Source organism: Lontra canadensis, unplaced genomic scaffold, assembly GCF_010015895.1.
Source record: "Lontra canadensis isolate GAN:19392208 unplaced genomic scaffold, GSC_riverotter_1.0 scaffold6, whole genome shotgun sequence".
Classification (NCBI taxonomy): Eukaryota; Metazoa; Chordata; class Mammalia; order Carnivora; family Mustelidae; genus Lontra; species Lontra canadensis.
Window position 1 is genome coordinate 27,708,173 of NW_022631000.1, and position 17,858 is coordinate 27,726,030.

General features: G+C 37.7%; 1 protein-coding gene across 1 annotated transcript in view; it reads left to right on the plus strand.

The window, feature by feature from the left end:
- AGTR1 (angiotensin II receptor type 1) overlaps window positions 1–17,625 on the plus strand; it is a 45,580-nt gene extending 27,955 nt beyond the window's left edge. Inside the window, exon 3 of the mRNA XM_032852434.1 lies at window positions 16,229–17,625. Within this exon, the coding sequence (XP_032708325.1) occupies window positions 16,278–17,357 (1,080 nt within the window). The 5' untranslated portion in view covers window positions 16,229–16,277 and the 3' untranslated portion in view covers window positions 17,358–17,625. The remainder of the gene's footprint in view (window positions 1–16,228) is intronic.
- The last annotated feature ends 233 nt before the right edge of the window (window positions 17,626–17,858 follow it).

The window sequence follows — 17,858 nt, forward strand, 5'->3', positions numbered from 1 at the left end:
TTTTTTCTTATTTCTGTTTTACCCCAATTATCCAGGAAAGGCTGCCTGCATCTTTTGAAAGCTCTGATGTTCTCAATGAAAAGACCTTCTAAATGACCTTGTTTGTCTCCCATGGAGTTGCATATCACAACTTCAAATGCCTCACTAAAATGTTACCAGTTTGGCATCAGTATACAGAAAAGGCTGCACTCTGTGATAAGAAGTAGAGTGGTGTTTTCCTAGTGAGAGAATAGAAAATAGTGCCATTTTTTTCTTAATGGAAAAAGGGGTAATATAGTTTCCTCAGATTTAGCTGCTATTTCAAACACAATGGTACTAGAACTAGTTCATAAGGAATTTGTAGCGACAGGACCACATGAACCAATAATTAATATTCTGGTCATGGCTCTCTATTAGTGTTGCTCCTTTAGAAATCCTTTTTTCTAGAAATGTTCTTCCTTGGCAACAAAAACAATTACTCAGTGCCTTTATGGATCAGAAAAGAAGTTGGGTAGAAGAAGCAAGTATGAGAGACTCAAACTAAGTAACTGAAACTCCTGGGTTGCCAGACTTGCAGAGAGTTATGGTTTGTAACTAATGGTATGTTCAACCTCTCTCTCACTTTTGTGTACTTGATTTTATTCTAACGAGAACCTTGATGACAGACTACCTTTAATGTGTTATTCCACGGGGGATAGGGGGAAGCCCTCATGTGAATATAAAGTTGAATTTACATTTAAATACTGCAAAGTCAGTTCAGACCCTAACACAGCAGACTGACTCTGGCCCTGTCAAATTCCCAGCGGTGTCTATGGCAGTGATGCCACCAGAGGGCAGGGTTTGACTTCCAGACATAGTGGCTTCCTCCTTCCAGAGGTAACTTTGGGGCCGCTACAATAGCCATCAAATCCCTTAAAGCTCTTATAATGATTCTAAGCCCAAATCTCTCTTCTGGTGTACTTATGCAGGATCCTGGAGTTCTGGAAAATGCTTAGAGAGGGTAATTTCTGGAATGATCTGGCACAACAAATATTTAGTCAACTCATAATTTCAGAGCTCCTACTAAGTACTCAACATGGCGTCAGATATTTGAAGGTCAGTCAGCAGGATTTTACCTTTTGATCTATAGTTTCCCTGGGATAATATGAATATAATACTTGAAATAAAAGCTACTAATAAACTATAGTATACAGCTAACTTATTCCATTAAAAAAAAACAAACAAACCAGGAACTATAGATACCAAGAATTGAAAAAAAGGAGGGGGGACTAGAATAAGGTTTCTCAAGAGCTGCACAATTGATATCTTGGGCTAGATAACTCTTTATTGTGGGGTCCTGTCCTGTGCCTTGTAAGATGATTAGTAGTATCCCTGGTCCCTACCCACTAGATGCAAGTAACACTGCCTCTCCCCCATCCCCCTGTTCTAAGAACCAAAAATGTCTCCAGACATTGCCAAATGTCCCTGGAAGGCAAAATTACCCCTCATTGAGAAGCACTGAACTAGACTATGAAATGATGACCTTAGCCCAAAAACACCTTGAAATTTTAGAATCTCTAAAATATGGGGTGCCTGGGTGGCTCTGCCTTCGGCTCAGTTCATGATCCCAGGGTCCTGGGATCAAGCCCCGCATTGGGCTCTCTGCTCAGCAGGGAGCCTGCTTCCTCCTCTCTCTCTGCCTGCCTCTCTGCCTACTTGTGATCTCTCTCTGTCAAATAAATAAATAAAATCTTAAAAAAAAAAAAAAAAAAACGTAAGGACCTGCTCTCTCAGCCTCAGTTTCCTCATCTGAAGAATGGGAATAATGCCGCTTATCCTCCCAGGCCTTATTGTAGTTTTGTTAAGACTACCTTAACAAAACACCACAGCCTGGGTGGCTTCAACTACAGAAATTTACTTTCTCATGGATCTCCAGGATAGGAGTTCAAGATCAAGGTGCCAGCAGGGTTGGTTTCTGGTGAGACTCTGTCCTTCACTTGCAGATGGCCACTTTCTCATAGACTTCTCACAGACTTCTCACATTGCTTTTCTTTCATGTAAGCACATTCCTCTTAAGAAAATACCCATCACATTGGATTAGGGCCCCAACCTCATGACCTCATTTACCAATAATTACCTCTTAAAAGGTCCTACCTCCAACACAGTCACATTGGATATTAATGTTTCAACCTATGTATGTTAAAAGGACACAATTCAGTCCAAAACAGGGCTCTTATATATAGGAAAGCAATTATCATGATGCTTGGTACATAGTAAACATTCAATTAATCATTACTCATAAATATTACTAATGTTAATACTAAGCCACATGTATAAGTCCTCTTAGTGAATCACATACCAGTAAAATCACAGAGTATAAAATAACTGTACAATAAATAAGTTTATTTGAACACTGAGTGTCACTTTGTGCTGAAGTTATTAACTGAAAAATTTAAATTGACATTTTCCCCACTGATACAGCTAATCGCTTCAATGATGCTCTATCTTCCTTTATGTGAAGTTCAAAGGGCAGTAGGTCTTGCTTCCCCAGCATCTGATGAGTAGTTAATATTCCATAAATAAACTTGTAAGTACTTTGGGGGATTTCTCTGTATAAAGAAAATACAGTAGTCCCCCCTCCCCCACCTTTATGTGTGGTTTTGCTTTCCACAGTTTCACTTACCTACCGTCTGGAAGCAGATGATCCTCCTCCTGACATACTGTCAGAAGGCCAATAGTAGCCTAATGCTAGGTCACAACCTATGTCATTCACCTTACTTTATCTGGTCACGTCAATATTTGAGCATCTCACATCATTATAAGAAGAGTCAGTACAATGCAAGGTATTTTGAGAGAGAGACCACATTCACATAACTTTTATTACACTATATTGTTATAATTGTTCTGATTTATTATTATTGTTCTTAATCTCTATGCCTAATTTATAAATTAAATATTATCACAGGCACTCATGCAGAGAGAAAAAACTCTATATATAGAGTTCTACTCTTCATGACTGGGGGTCTTGGAATGTATCCCAACAAATAAGGGAGGAGTACTGTAAATATTTCTCCAAGAGGAGGCTTAAGAATGATAATTCATATTCACCCTCTAATTTGTTTTATAAGCTTCATCTATCTACAGAAGATAGACCCAAAATAAACTACGGAGAAAAAAATAGTATCAAACATCCATGGTCTTCAGCGGGAACCAAGTAACTGTGGAAATTTTGAAATTGCAAAGGAACATGGACCTTCTTTAGCCAAAAATATTTGTTTATAAAAACTCGAGGATGTTAGATATTTCTATCACACTGGCTTAGCATTTGAAATTTCTGCTGGCTCAAGTCCAGTTTCACTGTCCTATTTCTGACTGTGGGGTTCCCTCCCTAACCACAACTGATTTCAGATTGGAGGCTAATAACTCTGAGGACAAGAACAGAGTCAACTTAGCTAGCTGGAAGAATGAGAAGAATTTTACTGTTGTGAAGAGAGGGAAGCACTGTTGTTATAGCAGGTTCAGGAAGAGTGGAGTTGACGTTGGCAGTTTTTGATTTGAACAGTTTTGTTGTTGGTCATAAAAGCATAAGTTGTTTGCTGAAAGCAAAGGCCAGAAAAGGAGAGAGTTGCTATGGCTAAGTTCAAAACAAAAAGGAGATGGTGATCTTGGTGTGGCAGAGAATGTTCAAAAATAGTCTCCTTGTCCTTAAAGAGTTGCCGCTGCATGAGTAATGTGCCACTTCACTACATAGCCCTTCTATGCAGAAATGTTATATTTCCACTTTACAAACCAAGGGATACATTTTAGTTTACAGTTAGAGGAGAAACATACAATCGAAAGCAAAAATGGTATAATATCTTATGCTCTCTGGGAAAGAGTTCATTTTTTGCCCTACCACTCAGACTGCACACAAATACTAGGAATTTATTTTAATTTCAAATCTGACGTGTGACATCTGGTAACCCATTTATTGCTAATGAAGTTTTCGCAGAAAGCAGCCGTCACCAGTATCTCATTGTATTTTTCAGCTGGCAAAGTATTGTTACCTTTCATTGGCCCAGCGTTTGTGCCACTTATCATAGGCGGTTTGGTTAGAAAATACAAGTAGTCCCACATAGAAACGAATGGAATGGTAAGTAACAGCAGATAGAATGGTCTAAACTTCTTATTACAATCAGAAGTAATTGTAATTTATACTTAAAAATTATATAGGTATTCAAGAGAATGACTGGAGCTGGCAGAACCATCCAGTCCAAGTAGCTTGTCAGCAGTGCCCTCAGCCTCCCTCTCTGAGCCTCTTTACCTCTTTCTGGTACACTAGCTTCTTCCACTTGCAGTGCCCAGTGCAGTTTCGCAGTTCCCCTTCTCCAGATTTGCTTATAAGGAGGAAATTAGTCGTTTATACCATAGCGTAATTTAATAACACTAACAAAAGTCTCAAATCCACAAGATCTTATGACATCACCACATACATAATCTCACAAGGTTCCCAGCAATGTTGTGAGCCTGACAGGACAGGTATTTTTTTACCTCTTCATTATCAATTATCATTTTTTATATGAAGAAAATGAGTCACAGGTTAAGAGAAAAGCTAAAGACTCCATAGCTCATAAGAGGTAAATTCATGTAATGATTTGGATCTTTCGGTTCCCATCACCTTGCTCTTCCACTGTGTTAGTCTGGCTTTCACCTGAGTCGGTGTATCTCCTCCCTCAAATAGATCTTGGAGGTATGGAAGTGGGTATTCCCAACCCGATTCCACTTAAAGAAATTCCAGACATTTATGAATGAGTGCAGGGAGTATTTTATTAGATAATATCCTTTTGGGCACTCCTTAACTACACTAGTCCTGAATGTCTGGAAAAATACACAGTCTAATGAATAATTCTCAAGCTCTATTTTATGAGTCTGTCATACTTAGTTTGGGTTTTGATGCCTCAGAAGAGCCAAATGAAAGCATTTCAGCTGAGGGCACTTTTGTCATTTGTTGGATTTGGTTTTGCCTATTAATCATGATTAGCAGCATACAAGCCAGAGTTGCAAATTAAGACGAGAGTAGGGCAATGATTTTAAAACATTACTGTGCATCAGAACTACCTGGAGGGCTCATTAAAACATAGCCTGCTGGACCCCACCCACAGAGTTTCTGATTCAGTAGGTCTGGAGTGCGGCTTGAGATTTGCACTCCTAAGGAATTCCCAGGTGAGACTGATGCTGCTGTTCCTGGGACCACATTTTCAGAACCATTGCTAGAAGGGCTCTGTAGGTGAGAGAAGCATCTAATGCTGTGTTGTCCAATTTGGGAGTCAGCCCCAAGTGATGACTGAACTCTTGGAGTGTTCAGCTACTTTCAACTGAGATGTGCTGGAAACATAAAACTATATTCCTAATTTTTAAGAACTGGTACCAAAACAAAGGTAAAATATTTTCATTTTTATATTGATTACATGTTTAAAGGATAATATTTTGGAAACATTGGATTAGATAATGTATTATCAAAATTAATTTCACCTGATTCTTTTTACTTGTTTAGTGTGGCTACTAGGAAACTTTTAATTACATATGTGGTTCCCATAAAATTTCTTTTGAATAGCACTGACTGAAAGAATTGGAAAATAGCAATGGGATTAGTAAACCACAGAAAATAACAAATCCCAAAAGCTGTAAGTGCTTCAGGATCCAAAGAAAATAAATCAGTTGGTCAGATTTAGTCTCAGGGCTCCACTTTATACACAAGACATTTGCTGCCATAATTATTAAATGTAGAAGACATACAGTATCTACCATTTGACCTTTCTTTCAGCATTAATCAAATGCCTCATTATAATTCTTGAAATAAATGCATTAGATTAAAATAATGAAAAGCATTTCTGTTGAATTTCTGAATGAAAAAAATTCCATTAGTTTTTGAAGTTCTGAGCTTTCCTTCATTAAGTTTCACTTATCCTTCCATTACAGAAATCATATTGTAAAATTTATATTTTCAAAGTGCTTTTATGTCTTCCTGAGACTTCACTGTTTACCTTTAACAATCTATGAAACAGAAGTGAGAACAAGGGTATTTCCATTCTAAATATGTTGTAATAGCTAAAGGATAACAAAGAGGTTAAATTACCTGTGTATGATTTTGTCAGTGGTTAGTGACAGAGCAGACTCTGACAGAACTCTTGTCCAGTGCTTTCTCTAAGAGACTATTCTGCTGTCTCTCAGTTTTTACAGCATTTGGATGTTTAAAAAAAAAAAAAAAGTAGCATACAAAACTGTGCTTTAAAAAAAAATGTAACTCGGGGCACCAAGTGGCTCAGTGGGTGTCTCAGTGGATTAAGCCTCTGCCTTTCGGCTTGGGTCATGATCCCAGGGTCCTGGGATGGAACCCCACATAAGGCTCTCTGCTCCGTGGGGAGCCTGCTTCCTCCTCACTCTCTGCTTGCCTCTCTGCCTACTTGTGAGCTCTGTCAAATAAATAAATAAAATCTTTTTTAAAAAATGTAACTCTGAAAAAATCAAACATTACCTTTACAGAATTCACTTTCATAGGACAAAAGTCCATTTATCCTTCAAAACACTGACCAATGTAATACTTCAAAATATTATTCTAAATAATATATTACTGTGAGGTTCTTTTATAATACTCTGCCTTGACCTCTGTTTTTTTATCTGGGCAACTGAATCCCATTAACTATTTGCTAAGCTTTAAAAAGTTGTTTTTTCCCCACAAAGAAATCTGAAAGTAGGTTCGTTTTGTATGAGTTATTTTAACAATAACACACTGTGCCACTTTTTACATAGGATGTTATAATCCTGACTCCCTAACTGTAGGGCATGCTTGTAATTTTGATTTGCAGCCATGAAACAATCCTTTCACCTGGAATTGCCAATGAATTACACAGGTGATGCCTGAGAGGTTCATGGTCTAGAAACCAATCAAGCTAGTCTAGATTAAGGCTGAAATCTATACCTTTGACCTCAATAACCTAGGGTCATAACCAGCTATCCAAATGCTGTGCTGAGAAAATATTTCTTTGATTAGATAATCTAAAAAATGGGGAGAAAAACCAATGTCACTGTAATGTAATATTCTTACACAGAGTTTATCTTCAGTAAAAGGTAAAATTCATTTTGTTTTTAAGAAAAAGGCTTCTTGTATTTAACTATCAAATCTTATTAAATCATTGTGGCATTAATAACATCCTTATTGATAGATAGATGTTGGCAGATTTAATGATTTATCAATAGGTCATTTCTACCTGTTAAGCCATCATTGCCTTTGTCTTCAAAAGATATATACCTGTTCCAAAGAAAGGTTATAAAATTTCAGTGTTTCAGGAAATTTCTTTAACCATTTACCAGTTCCCTGAGAATGCAGAGGTCTAGAGGAGCTAAGTGACTAGTTCGAGGTCACTTAGTGAATGAGAAAGCCAAAATTTGAATCCTAGTCTCCTTATACATTGTGTAGGACCAATTTGTAGAATATCATTCAAAAAGTATTTCTACTGCAATCAGAACATTCGGCAATTTGAGGAAAACATATACAATATGGGTAATATTTAATCCTTCTAGCTTGTATGATTATGTATGATTTTGTGATTTCTCTAATGTTAAAATTTTTAATCTGAAATGAATTGCCATGTGGCCAGTAAATTCTTTTTTTTTTTTTTAAGATTTTATTTACTGGAGAGAGAGAAGGGGAGCAGGGACAGAGGGGGAAGCTGGCCCCCCACTGAGCAGAGAGCCCGATGTGGGGCTCGATCCCAGGACCCTGAGATCATGACCTGAGCCAAAGGCAGAGGCTTTACCAACTGAGCCACCCAGGTGCCCCTGGCCAGTAAATTCTAACACAAAACTCATAATACATATAAATTCTATAATAATATCATAATTTCTTAAGAGTACAAATTAATTAATGCTTCCTTTCTTTCCCACTAACTTTCCTCATACCCTTTAAAGTGGAATGTGAAATAAAATAGGCAGTTTCTGCTGCTGATTTAAAGTCTCAGAGAAGGAAATACGAAGTGATTTAACATATAAAATTTGGGATTTTGCTCACAAGTTGGGTAAAACAGCTGTTGATGAAGATGCCCACATAGGAACTGCCTTTTTCATTTATTGAAAAAGAAAAGCTTGTGAACAGTCTCCAAGAGTCCTATTATTAAAAATGATGTTTCCTCCCTTTTGATGAATGGCTGAGATGCTGATCCTTTGAAATGTGGTTATGATTCCCTTCGGGAAATTCTATGAGTCCCTAAGTTGAGGAATTTGGGAGTATATGAGAACTGGAGTTTATTTATATACAAGCTGGATTTATTTTCCTTTCCTCTTAGTCTGTGCTCTTTCAACTCTTTCTAGGCTCACTAAAGCCTTCCATGACCCTCTATTTTTAACATAAGAATATTTTCTACTAACACCAACAGGTCTAGCATATGATTAGACTTAATGACATATATCTCATCCCTACCTGTTTCTCTTTTCTTTTTGAGATTAAAAAAATTAAAAATACAACAAAAGATATCCAAGAATTTAGTACAGAAAAAGAGTAGGAAGAAATATCATAGGAATAAAGGGAGTTGTTTGGGGGCTTGAGATATTCATCACAAGTGAAATATTTGAACTGTAATTTATGATAAATAGCATCTGAAGTGGAGAGAAATTGAATTGTAATTTAGTGTTACATTATTGATATTGAAGTACTGAATAATTCTAATAAGCAAAAATTTAGGATTCCCATTTTACTTTCCTTGAAGTATATACCCTAACTTGGAAGGAACTTCTGAATTTCCTTTCATAAAGCTGAGTTCTTTCTATTCTTGGGTTATTTTGGAAAGCAGAGGGGAGGGCTAGTTGAGGATGGCAGAACATTTAACCACCATCACCACAGTTTGTTACCATTGGTTATGTGCAGAAATAAGAAGGCAGTTCTATTTTCATTTCTTGTGAGAGCAAGCCACAGTGAATGATGTTGACTTGGAAAGAGGGCCAGACGTATCATACAGCCATTCATTAAGTTTAAGGACACTGAGTCTTGAGCACTTATTTAGTATGCATAAATAATTGCAACAAAATATATTGTGTGTTCTAAGAGAAATATTCACCTAGGAATTGAAGAGGTAAACAAAATCATCTCCCAGAAAAGTATTTAACATAGAGAGTTTAGTCTAGGAATGCCAGTCATTCTCTCGTGCATCTGATTTAAAAGCATTTCTGGTCATTTGCCCCATGGTGCCAAGCTCTCTGCCATGCTTCCTTCTTCATAGCTGTCAGGATTACCATGATGGAGGAGGGTACCACCAGAAGGGCTTAGATGCTTCATTAAAAGGCATGAGGGTGGCAGGGGTGAATATGAATAAGGGCAAGACTATAATCCAAAGTTTATTGGGTCCAAGCAACTTAGCCATTATCTCCAAATAATGGAGGGCAACTTCCAGTCAAGATAAAGAAAATGAACTAAGCAATCATGGACATTACCCTTCTTTCTTGAAACACATAAAATATCAGATCACAGCTCTGAGTAAGAATTGAGACCACATGTGGCACCTGGGTGGCTCATTCGGTTAAGCGTCTGCCGTTATTTAGCTCAGGTCATGATCACAGGGTCCTTAGATCAAGCCCCACATAGTAGGGCTTCCTGCTCAGTGGAGAGCCTGCTTCTCCCTCTCTCTGCCCCTCCTCCCAGCTCATGTTCTCTCTTTCTCTCACTAACTCTCGCTCTTGCTTTCAAATAAATAAATAAAATCTTTAAATCTTTAAAATAAAATCTTTAAAAAGAAAAAAGAAAAAAATAATTGAGACCACATGGGCCAGAGAAGAACCAATACCAGTTTCACAATCAAGAGAAGGTTTTAATCAGTTTACCAGGATGGAAGTCAAGACCATTAGACGCAGGCACTAAAGGCAAGTGAAACCGGCTTTCCTGGTTAAAGCCAGAAACTGCAAAATTACTGCCTATTATGACCAAAGACGAGATAACTTCTGCAGACCAGCTAAAAATTGGAGAATGGGCAGGAAGCCTAATCTGCATTATCTGAAGAAAAAGTATGGCATTGGAACTAGGCTGAGAACTAGTATTAAAAACTTATCCAGATCAAGTGACTATTGTATACCCAAGCAAAAATTTCACAGGCTATCATCATCCAGACACCAAGCCTCCTAAAGAAGTTAATACTACTACAGATTAACTCACAAAGATTACAAAATTTAAGATGTAGGTAAATGCCAAGCAGAGGGTCGGTAGATGAATCAAATAGAATCTACATGAGAAAAGCTATGAACTACAAATAGGAAAGCAATTGGATAGGGGCTCTTAACATACAGATGTTCAAAATGTTTATAGAGATAAGCGTACAAATAGACCCCATAAAATAAGAACAGAAGGTTAAGAAGTAAGAACAAATGGATTTGAAAAAGAAACAAGTAGAAACCCTAAAAATTTTACTGCCAACTTCTATGATTCAATGAATTCACAAATGGATACTGACTAACAGTTGTTCCCGTAGAATGCCTCATTCATTACTGAGAGAAAAAAACACATAGGAGCAGAAACAGTTGTTTTCTAAAGTCTGAATTATAAAATAAGAGCAATAAAGAGAATGACTTTTGAACAGGATGGTTTATTGAGCTGCCCAGCACTCCAAGCAAATGACTTACAAACACTACTCTACTCTTCTAGATATTTGAGAAAGATACTTTGATAGAAGATTATTCTAAAATATAATTACTTTGTCTTTTAGTTCTCTATTATCATAGGAAACTATGCAGTATTTTTTTTTCCTTAGATTGAAAACTCATTTAAAAAGGAGCTTGTAATGAACAATTTAATTAGATTGGTTTTGGCTTGCCTAAAAGCTTAAGAAGGTATTAATATTCTAATCATAAGTCTTGGGGAAATATTCTTAGAAAGAAACAGAGGAAGACTGAAAGATGAAGGGAGGGAGAGAAGGTAGGTAGTAGGTAGGAAGGGAAGAGGAAAGAAAGAAAAGAAAACCTTCCTTCTTAGGCTTGTTTTTAAGAATAAAGGAAGCTGTCAAGGAACACAAGGTATCTACAATGAAAGCAAGCAGTGGATAAATGTTGGGTGGCCACTATGAGCCAACCTTGTGTTTACAGCAGACCGAAAGTTCCCACCTGACTCATGGCCAGTGTATTCAGCTGTTTAAGATGATTTTTTTTTACTCATACTTTGAAAGAACATCCTGGTATCTTTAGCCTTTTATGGCAACAGAAAAAATTTACCAATGATAAACGTTTTTTAAAAAAAGGACCTTTTTTTTTTTTTTTTTTTTTTGAGCCATGGCTAGGTCAATGTTTGCCTTGCATTCAAAAAATAATAGTAAAAATTAAAAAAAAAAAACACATTTATTAAATGCATTCTGTTTGAAAGATATGCCCAGTGCTTTTGGGTTATCTCATTTAATTCCTGTAACAATCATGTACACTAAGAATCACTGTTCCCATTCCTTCAATGGGAATAATATAATAAATATATTAAAATAAAATATAATAATAAATAAGGGAACTGAGGCTTATGTTCAGAGAAATAGGGTGATTTACCCAGAGCCATACAGATTTCTAAGTGGCAGAGGAAGATTCCATTATAAGTGGTTTTTTTTTAAGATTTTATTTATTGATTTGACAGAGAGAGAGATCACAATTAGGCAGAGAGGCAGGCAGAGAGAGAGGGGGAAGAAGGTTCCCTGCTGAGCAGAAAGCCCAATGTGGGACTCGATCCCAGGACCCTAAGATCATGACCTGAGCCAAAGTCATAGGCTTAACCCACTGAGCCATGCAGGCACACCCCATTATAAGTGTTTTGACTCCAAATCCCATCTCTTTCCCCCCTAAGAAGAAATGGTGCTATGGAATTCATATAAGGCACAGAGCCTGTGTAAAAGATGTGGTGAAACCAAGAAATAGGGAGAGATGGATCCTCCTATGTTTTTTTTTATCAGTACATCCTACCTGCCTAAAACTCTACTGGGAGAAGTAGTACAATGAAAAATAGCTGCTTTTTGGGACTTTTAAGTTTGCTGTTCCTAATAGATCACATCCCTTTCTTTTGGCTCCTCATCAAAACAGCATCCTTAGGGGTGCCTGGGTGGCTCAGTGGGTTAAAACCTCTGCCTTCGGCTCAGGTCATGATCCCAGGGTCCTGGGATTGAGCCCCACATCGGGCTCTCTGCTCAGCAGGGAGCCTGCTTCCCTTTCTCTCTCTTGCTTGCCTCTCTGCCTACTTGTGATCTCTGTCTGTCAAATAAATAAATAAATAAATAAATAAATAAATAAATAAATAAATAAATACTTTTATAAAAAAAAAAAAGGCATCCTTTCAGCTTCAAAGAGAAAAGACCCTACTCTTTCCCACTCATTTATCATCAATCACAGGTGCCTACTAATCACAAGAGTTCCATTTTCCCTCTTTCCTGAGAATCCAGTTTCTCTAGGAAAGTCTATCAGTGGCAACAATGCTGACTGAGAACGATATTCCTTGCACATCACTACGGCCCATGTCACCCTCACATCCAGCGCACATTCAGACCCTACACCACTGTTCAGGGGTTGTGTGGTATCTGTAAACTTACAACAGCAGTTTCCCATGGATGATGCTGCAGACATTCATAAGGAGGGAGAAGTTCAAGTGATGACAGTCTCTTCTCTACCTCGGCTGACGCACTGTCACCTTTTAAGTTCTTACCCCTCTGTTTCCCATACATCCTCCAAAGTCCAAATGCTATCTTCTCTGGGAAGTGCCCCTGATCACTCCCCCAGTCTCCCACCACACCAAGCTGGGTCAATAATAAATATAGACTATTCCATATGACCCTGTTATGGTACAGTATTCAGAACTGGGGATAATTCTGTCTTTAAAGCTCTTGGCTGCCCCCACTGGTAGACTCAAATGCCTAAAAAAGAGAATATGAACTTCTCCTCTTTGCATCCCTCACTCCAACACATAGTAGGTGTTCAGTGAATATATGAGAAGTGGATGACTGCCCACGGAACACACGATTTGCATTTGTGCTTCCCTGTGCTTGCTCCCACTGTTTCTATCATCTAAAATTCCTCTCCTCTTTCTGATCCCCTCAAATACGAGAAAATTTGGTTCCTTACCAGAAAGGAAGTCTTGGTCATTACTTACATAAATATTTATGTAAAATGTTCTTCTAATTAGTATACTCAATGTGATGTCTGGAGTTTCTCAAGTGATATGCACATTTAAATGATAAATGTCTGGAACGCCTGAAGATTCAGTTAAACATCTGCCTTTGGCTCAGGTCATGATCCCAGGGTTCTGGGATAGCGTCCTGCGTTGGGCTCCTTGCTCAGTGGGGAGCCTGCCTCTCCTTCTGCCTGTTCCTCCCTCTGCTTGTGCACTCTCTCTCTCTCTGACAAATAAATAAAATCTCTAAAAATTAATTAATTAATTAATTAATAATAAATTTCTTACTACAATATCCAGGTATGTTTCCCTAGTTGTTCAGAGCAGGCTTCTATATATTAAACATTAATCAATATGGATCAGTGGGAACTGAAAAAGAAACCAACCTCAGGTTGTGAAGGAATTGGAGTCCAAAACTCCAAAATGCAAACTTTTTCCCATAGAAATTCTTTAATAAATGATGTTTATAGTTCCAGACTAATCAACAAAATTCTACTCATTCCAGACACAGTATTAATGGAACCAGCCTGAGACATGTACTCTTAGAGTTAGGATCAAGAGAGAAAGAAGAGAAAGAGGAAAATTTCCTCCCTACTTTCAAGCACCCAAGCTCATGGCACCCAAGGGATTCTAAAATATTAAGTTTATTCCTTCCTACCTGTTAGTGCCCTTATGGCCAAGCTGAAACAAATATTTACCTCTGTCCTAGTTTTCAGTTATGGAGTTCACCCAGGCTACTTTTTAATCTTTGAGATTCTTTAACCTTGACATTTTCACTTTTTTCCTAAGCAAAATCCAACTGATCTTAACCAGATGTTAAAAGAACAAATAAGTAAATTAATACACATTAAGGCGTAAATGACTGCTAGCCCATAAATCTTTTATGAAGCATTTAATTTTTAATAGAGAATAGTTGTTTACCTAAAGGAATGCATACTTCTAAACTGGCATAATTTCAGTAACTTTAATAAGATAAACTGAAAAATCAGCAAAATGTAGGGAAATCCTTCTGGGTGAGGAAGAAATAGGTCATATCTCCCTGAGAGACTAGCCCTAGTTTCCATTATATTTATCCCTTCTTTTCATCATCTTCTGTTTTAGAAACCACATATTTCTAAAAGTACTGAGGATTTTTTTTTTTTTTTTGGTCTGTTCGGTTTGGTTTTGCTTTTGGTTTTGATTTTTTATCCAAAGTGAGACCCAGGTTAACATTAAGTATCTTCTATAAGATCATTTCAGGAACAAAATGTAAATTACTTCATTAGACCAGTCTCAATATGCTATACTCATAGCTTTTAAGGTATATGCTATTTACTCATTCTTGTGTCCTCTGGCTGCATTATTTGTTGAACACTTATCATCTGTCCCCTGGAATAGACTGGGGCCTCCATCAATAAACAAGATTATTTGAAACAGGCCCTACCATCAAGAAGCTGACTTACCAGTGGAGAAGACAGGTCAACAGACAATTATAATATAGTGCCAATTCCTGCATCCCAAGTGCCAAAGTGGCTTAGAAAATGAAACATCCAATTGCCCAGACAAGTCAGAAGGGCTCCACAGAGGATATTTGCTTGTTTGTGGATACTAATGCTCCCATGAATGAAAAGAGAAGAAAAAAATTTTCAATTATGTAAGACTGAGTATAAAAGGAGGAGATAATGAGGACATGAAGCCAAAACCTTGGATAAGAATAACTGCCTCTTGGGAGAGGCAAAGAGGCCACTTAAGAAACTCTTTCTTCCTAGTGTTCTCTCTTAAAATCTGGCTACTTGAGTCTCATGCCTCTCACAGCACGACTTTACACCAAGATGAACACTAGCTAGGAGTTTATATTTGTCCAGCTCTCCTGGATGCCAAGCACAGCTATCCTGGGAAGATTAGTAGTATCTTATTTTGTCCAGGATACTTTGCTACAGCAGGAAAGCACAGCCATGCTCTTCCAGGGACCTGCTCCTGGTGCAGCAAGAGGATCTTTACTCAGCACCCTTTCCCCACCCAGCGAGCCTCACCTGTGCCAGATGCTGAGCTTTTACCTCAGAGTGTGCCCGTGCCACATGGTGTGATGTTACTACATTCATGGCATCCTCAGCCTTCCTCCCATGAGTTTTCTGATGGACTCTGCTAGGGCAGAATATGTTGATTTTCTAAATCACATAAATGAATAGTTTGATTACTTATTATGTAAATTATTGAAGCAAATATTTGCAGATGTCTTTATGGAGCTCATTCCTGAGCATCTGAGTCTTCTGAAAATCCTAAAGAACTGCTACTATCTTAAGCCCCCATGAAAGACATGTTTTATTGATAATCCTGGCCTATTCTGCTCACTTGATATTCTTGTTATACAGATGGTTAACCTCAGAGTTCACTCCAGAAATGGCTGGCAAGCACATAAGTTAGGAGATTCAGTGTCTTGTGCTAGACTGAGTTTGAAGTTAAAGAATAAAGTGGGTATTGCCCGAAGTGGCCTGGGAAACCATGACAAGAATACTTTTCCACAAAGTTTTGAGCCCTCCCCATTATCCCTTCCTAAATCAGTTCCCACAATGACCAATTTCCTCCATAACCTAGAGGCAGCTATTCTGACAACTTCAGGGAGGATGCTAATAAGGTTTATATTTAAGTAAAGATTGTGAAATGAAAGAAATGGTTTGATGAATAAGATACAAATGTGTCACATTTCTAAGGTTAAAGACAAATTAATTAGTCTCTGGCTAATCTACCCCTGGAAAAACTCATCTTCCTCAATAACTAACTTAATTTAGTGTTATTTTCTGAGATTTAGATTAGGTTTTTAATTAATTTGGAAGCTAGGATTTACTTCTAGAAAAAAATGCAAAGGACCTAGATAAGTTTATTCACACAGGAGTGTCCTCTGCATTTTTGTCTGGAGGGTATTTATCTGGAGGGTATTTATCACTTTCTAGAAAAGCAATTCTAAAAACTGATTCAATGTATAAATTAGACTTTCTTGGTTCAGTTTTTCTCCAAAAAATATGATCTATTTTTTCCTAAGACTAAAGTTGAGTCACAGTAATTATGATTGAAAAATAAAACTATATGTTTATAACTGAAAATTCATTTTTTTTTTTACCTCTTCATTTTTATTTTCTTTAGGTGCATCTGGCCTAGTGTCTAAGACTAATTAATAACCCAAGAGATCAAAATGATTCTCAACTCTTCCACTGAAGATGGTGTTAAAAGAATACAAGATGACTGTCCCAAAGCTGGAAGGCACAATTACATATTTGTCATGATCCCTACTTTATACAGTATCATCTTTGTGGTTGGAATATTTGGAAACAGCCTGGTAGTGATTGTCATTTACTTTTACATGAAACTGAAGACTGTGGCCAGTGTTTTTCTTCTGAATTTAGCACTGGCTGATTTATGCTTTTTACTGACCTTGCCATTGTGGGCTGTCTACACTGCTATGGAATACCGCTGGCCCTTTGGCAATTACCTATGTAAGATTGCTTCAGCCAGTGTCAGTTTCAACCTCTATGCCAGTGTGTTTCTACTTACATGTCTAAGCATTGATCGTTACCTAGCTATTGTTCACCCAATGAAGTCCCGCCTTCGGCGCACAATGCTTATGGCCAAAGTCACCTGCATCATTATCTGGCTGCTGGCTGGCTTGGCCAGTTTGCCAACTATAATCCACCGAAACGTATTTTTCATCGAGAATACCAATATCACAGTTTGTGCTTTCCATTATGAATCCCAAAATTCAACCCTCCCCATTGGACTGGGCCTAACCAAGAATATACTGGGTTTCTTGTTTCCTTTTCTGATCATTCTTACAAGTTACACTCTTATTTGGAAGACGCTAAAGAGGGCTTATGAGATTCAGAAGAACAAGCCAAGAAATGATGATATTTTCAAGATAATTATGGCAATTGTGCTTTTCTTTTTCTTTTCCTGGGTTCCCCACCAAATATTCACTTTTCTGGATGTATTGATCCAGCTGGGCATCATACATGACTGTAAAATTGCAGATATTGTTGACACCGCCATGCCTATCACAATTTGCATAGCTTATTTTAACAACTGCCTGAACCCTCTCTTTTATGGCTTTCTGGGGAAGAAATTTAAAAAATATTTTCTCCAGCTTCTGAAATACATCCCCCCAAAGGCCAAATCCCACTCAAGCCTGTCAACAAAAATGAGCACACTCTCCTACCGCCCCTCAGATCATGGAAATGCATCCACCAAGAAGTCTGCCTCATGTGTTGAAGTTGAGTGACACACTTGAAACCTGTCAGTGAAGTAATCTTGTGAAAGAAGGAGCAAGAAAAACATTCCTCTACAGCACTTCACTACCAAATGAACATTAGTTACTTCTCAGAATTTAAGAAGAAAAAGGTTTTATGGTCTCAAAGAACCATTCCAAAGCTCTGAACAAAAGCTTTTCTTTCCCTGTGCAGCAAAACAAAGCAAAGCCAGATTTTGCATTAGCTAGATGAGGGCCACTCAAAGAATGATGTCAGAAACTGGATGAATGTGTTGATTGGAAAAATTTTACTGGCAGAAATGCCATCTCCCCAGTCTGCTCTTTTTCTGCTATTTTTGATTTCCACATAAAGGTATTTGGAATATGTTAAACCCTGAGAGGGGCAACAGGGGATCAGAGCTCAAGACAGCTCTGCCCAATTTCCAAAGGGCAGTAAAGCTTTTGTTCCTATTTACCTATTAGCAACTCTGACCCACTTGTACCTGCTACTGCACATTTTGTACATAGACCTGC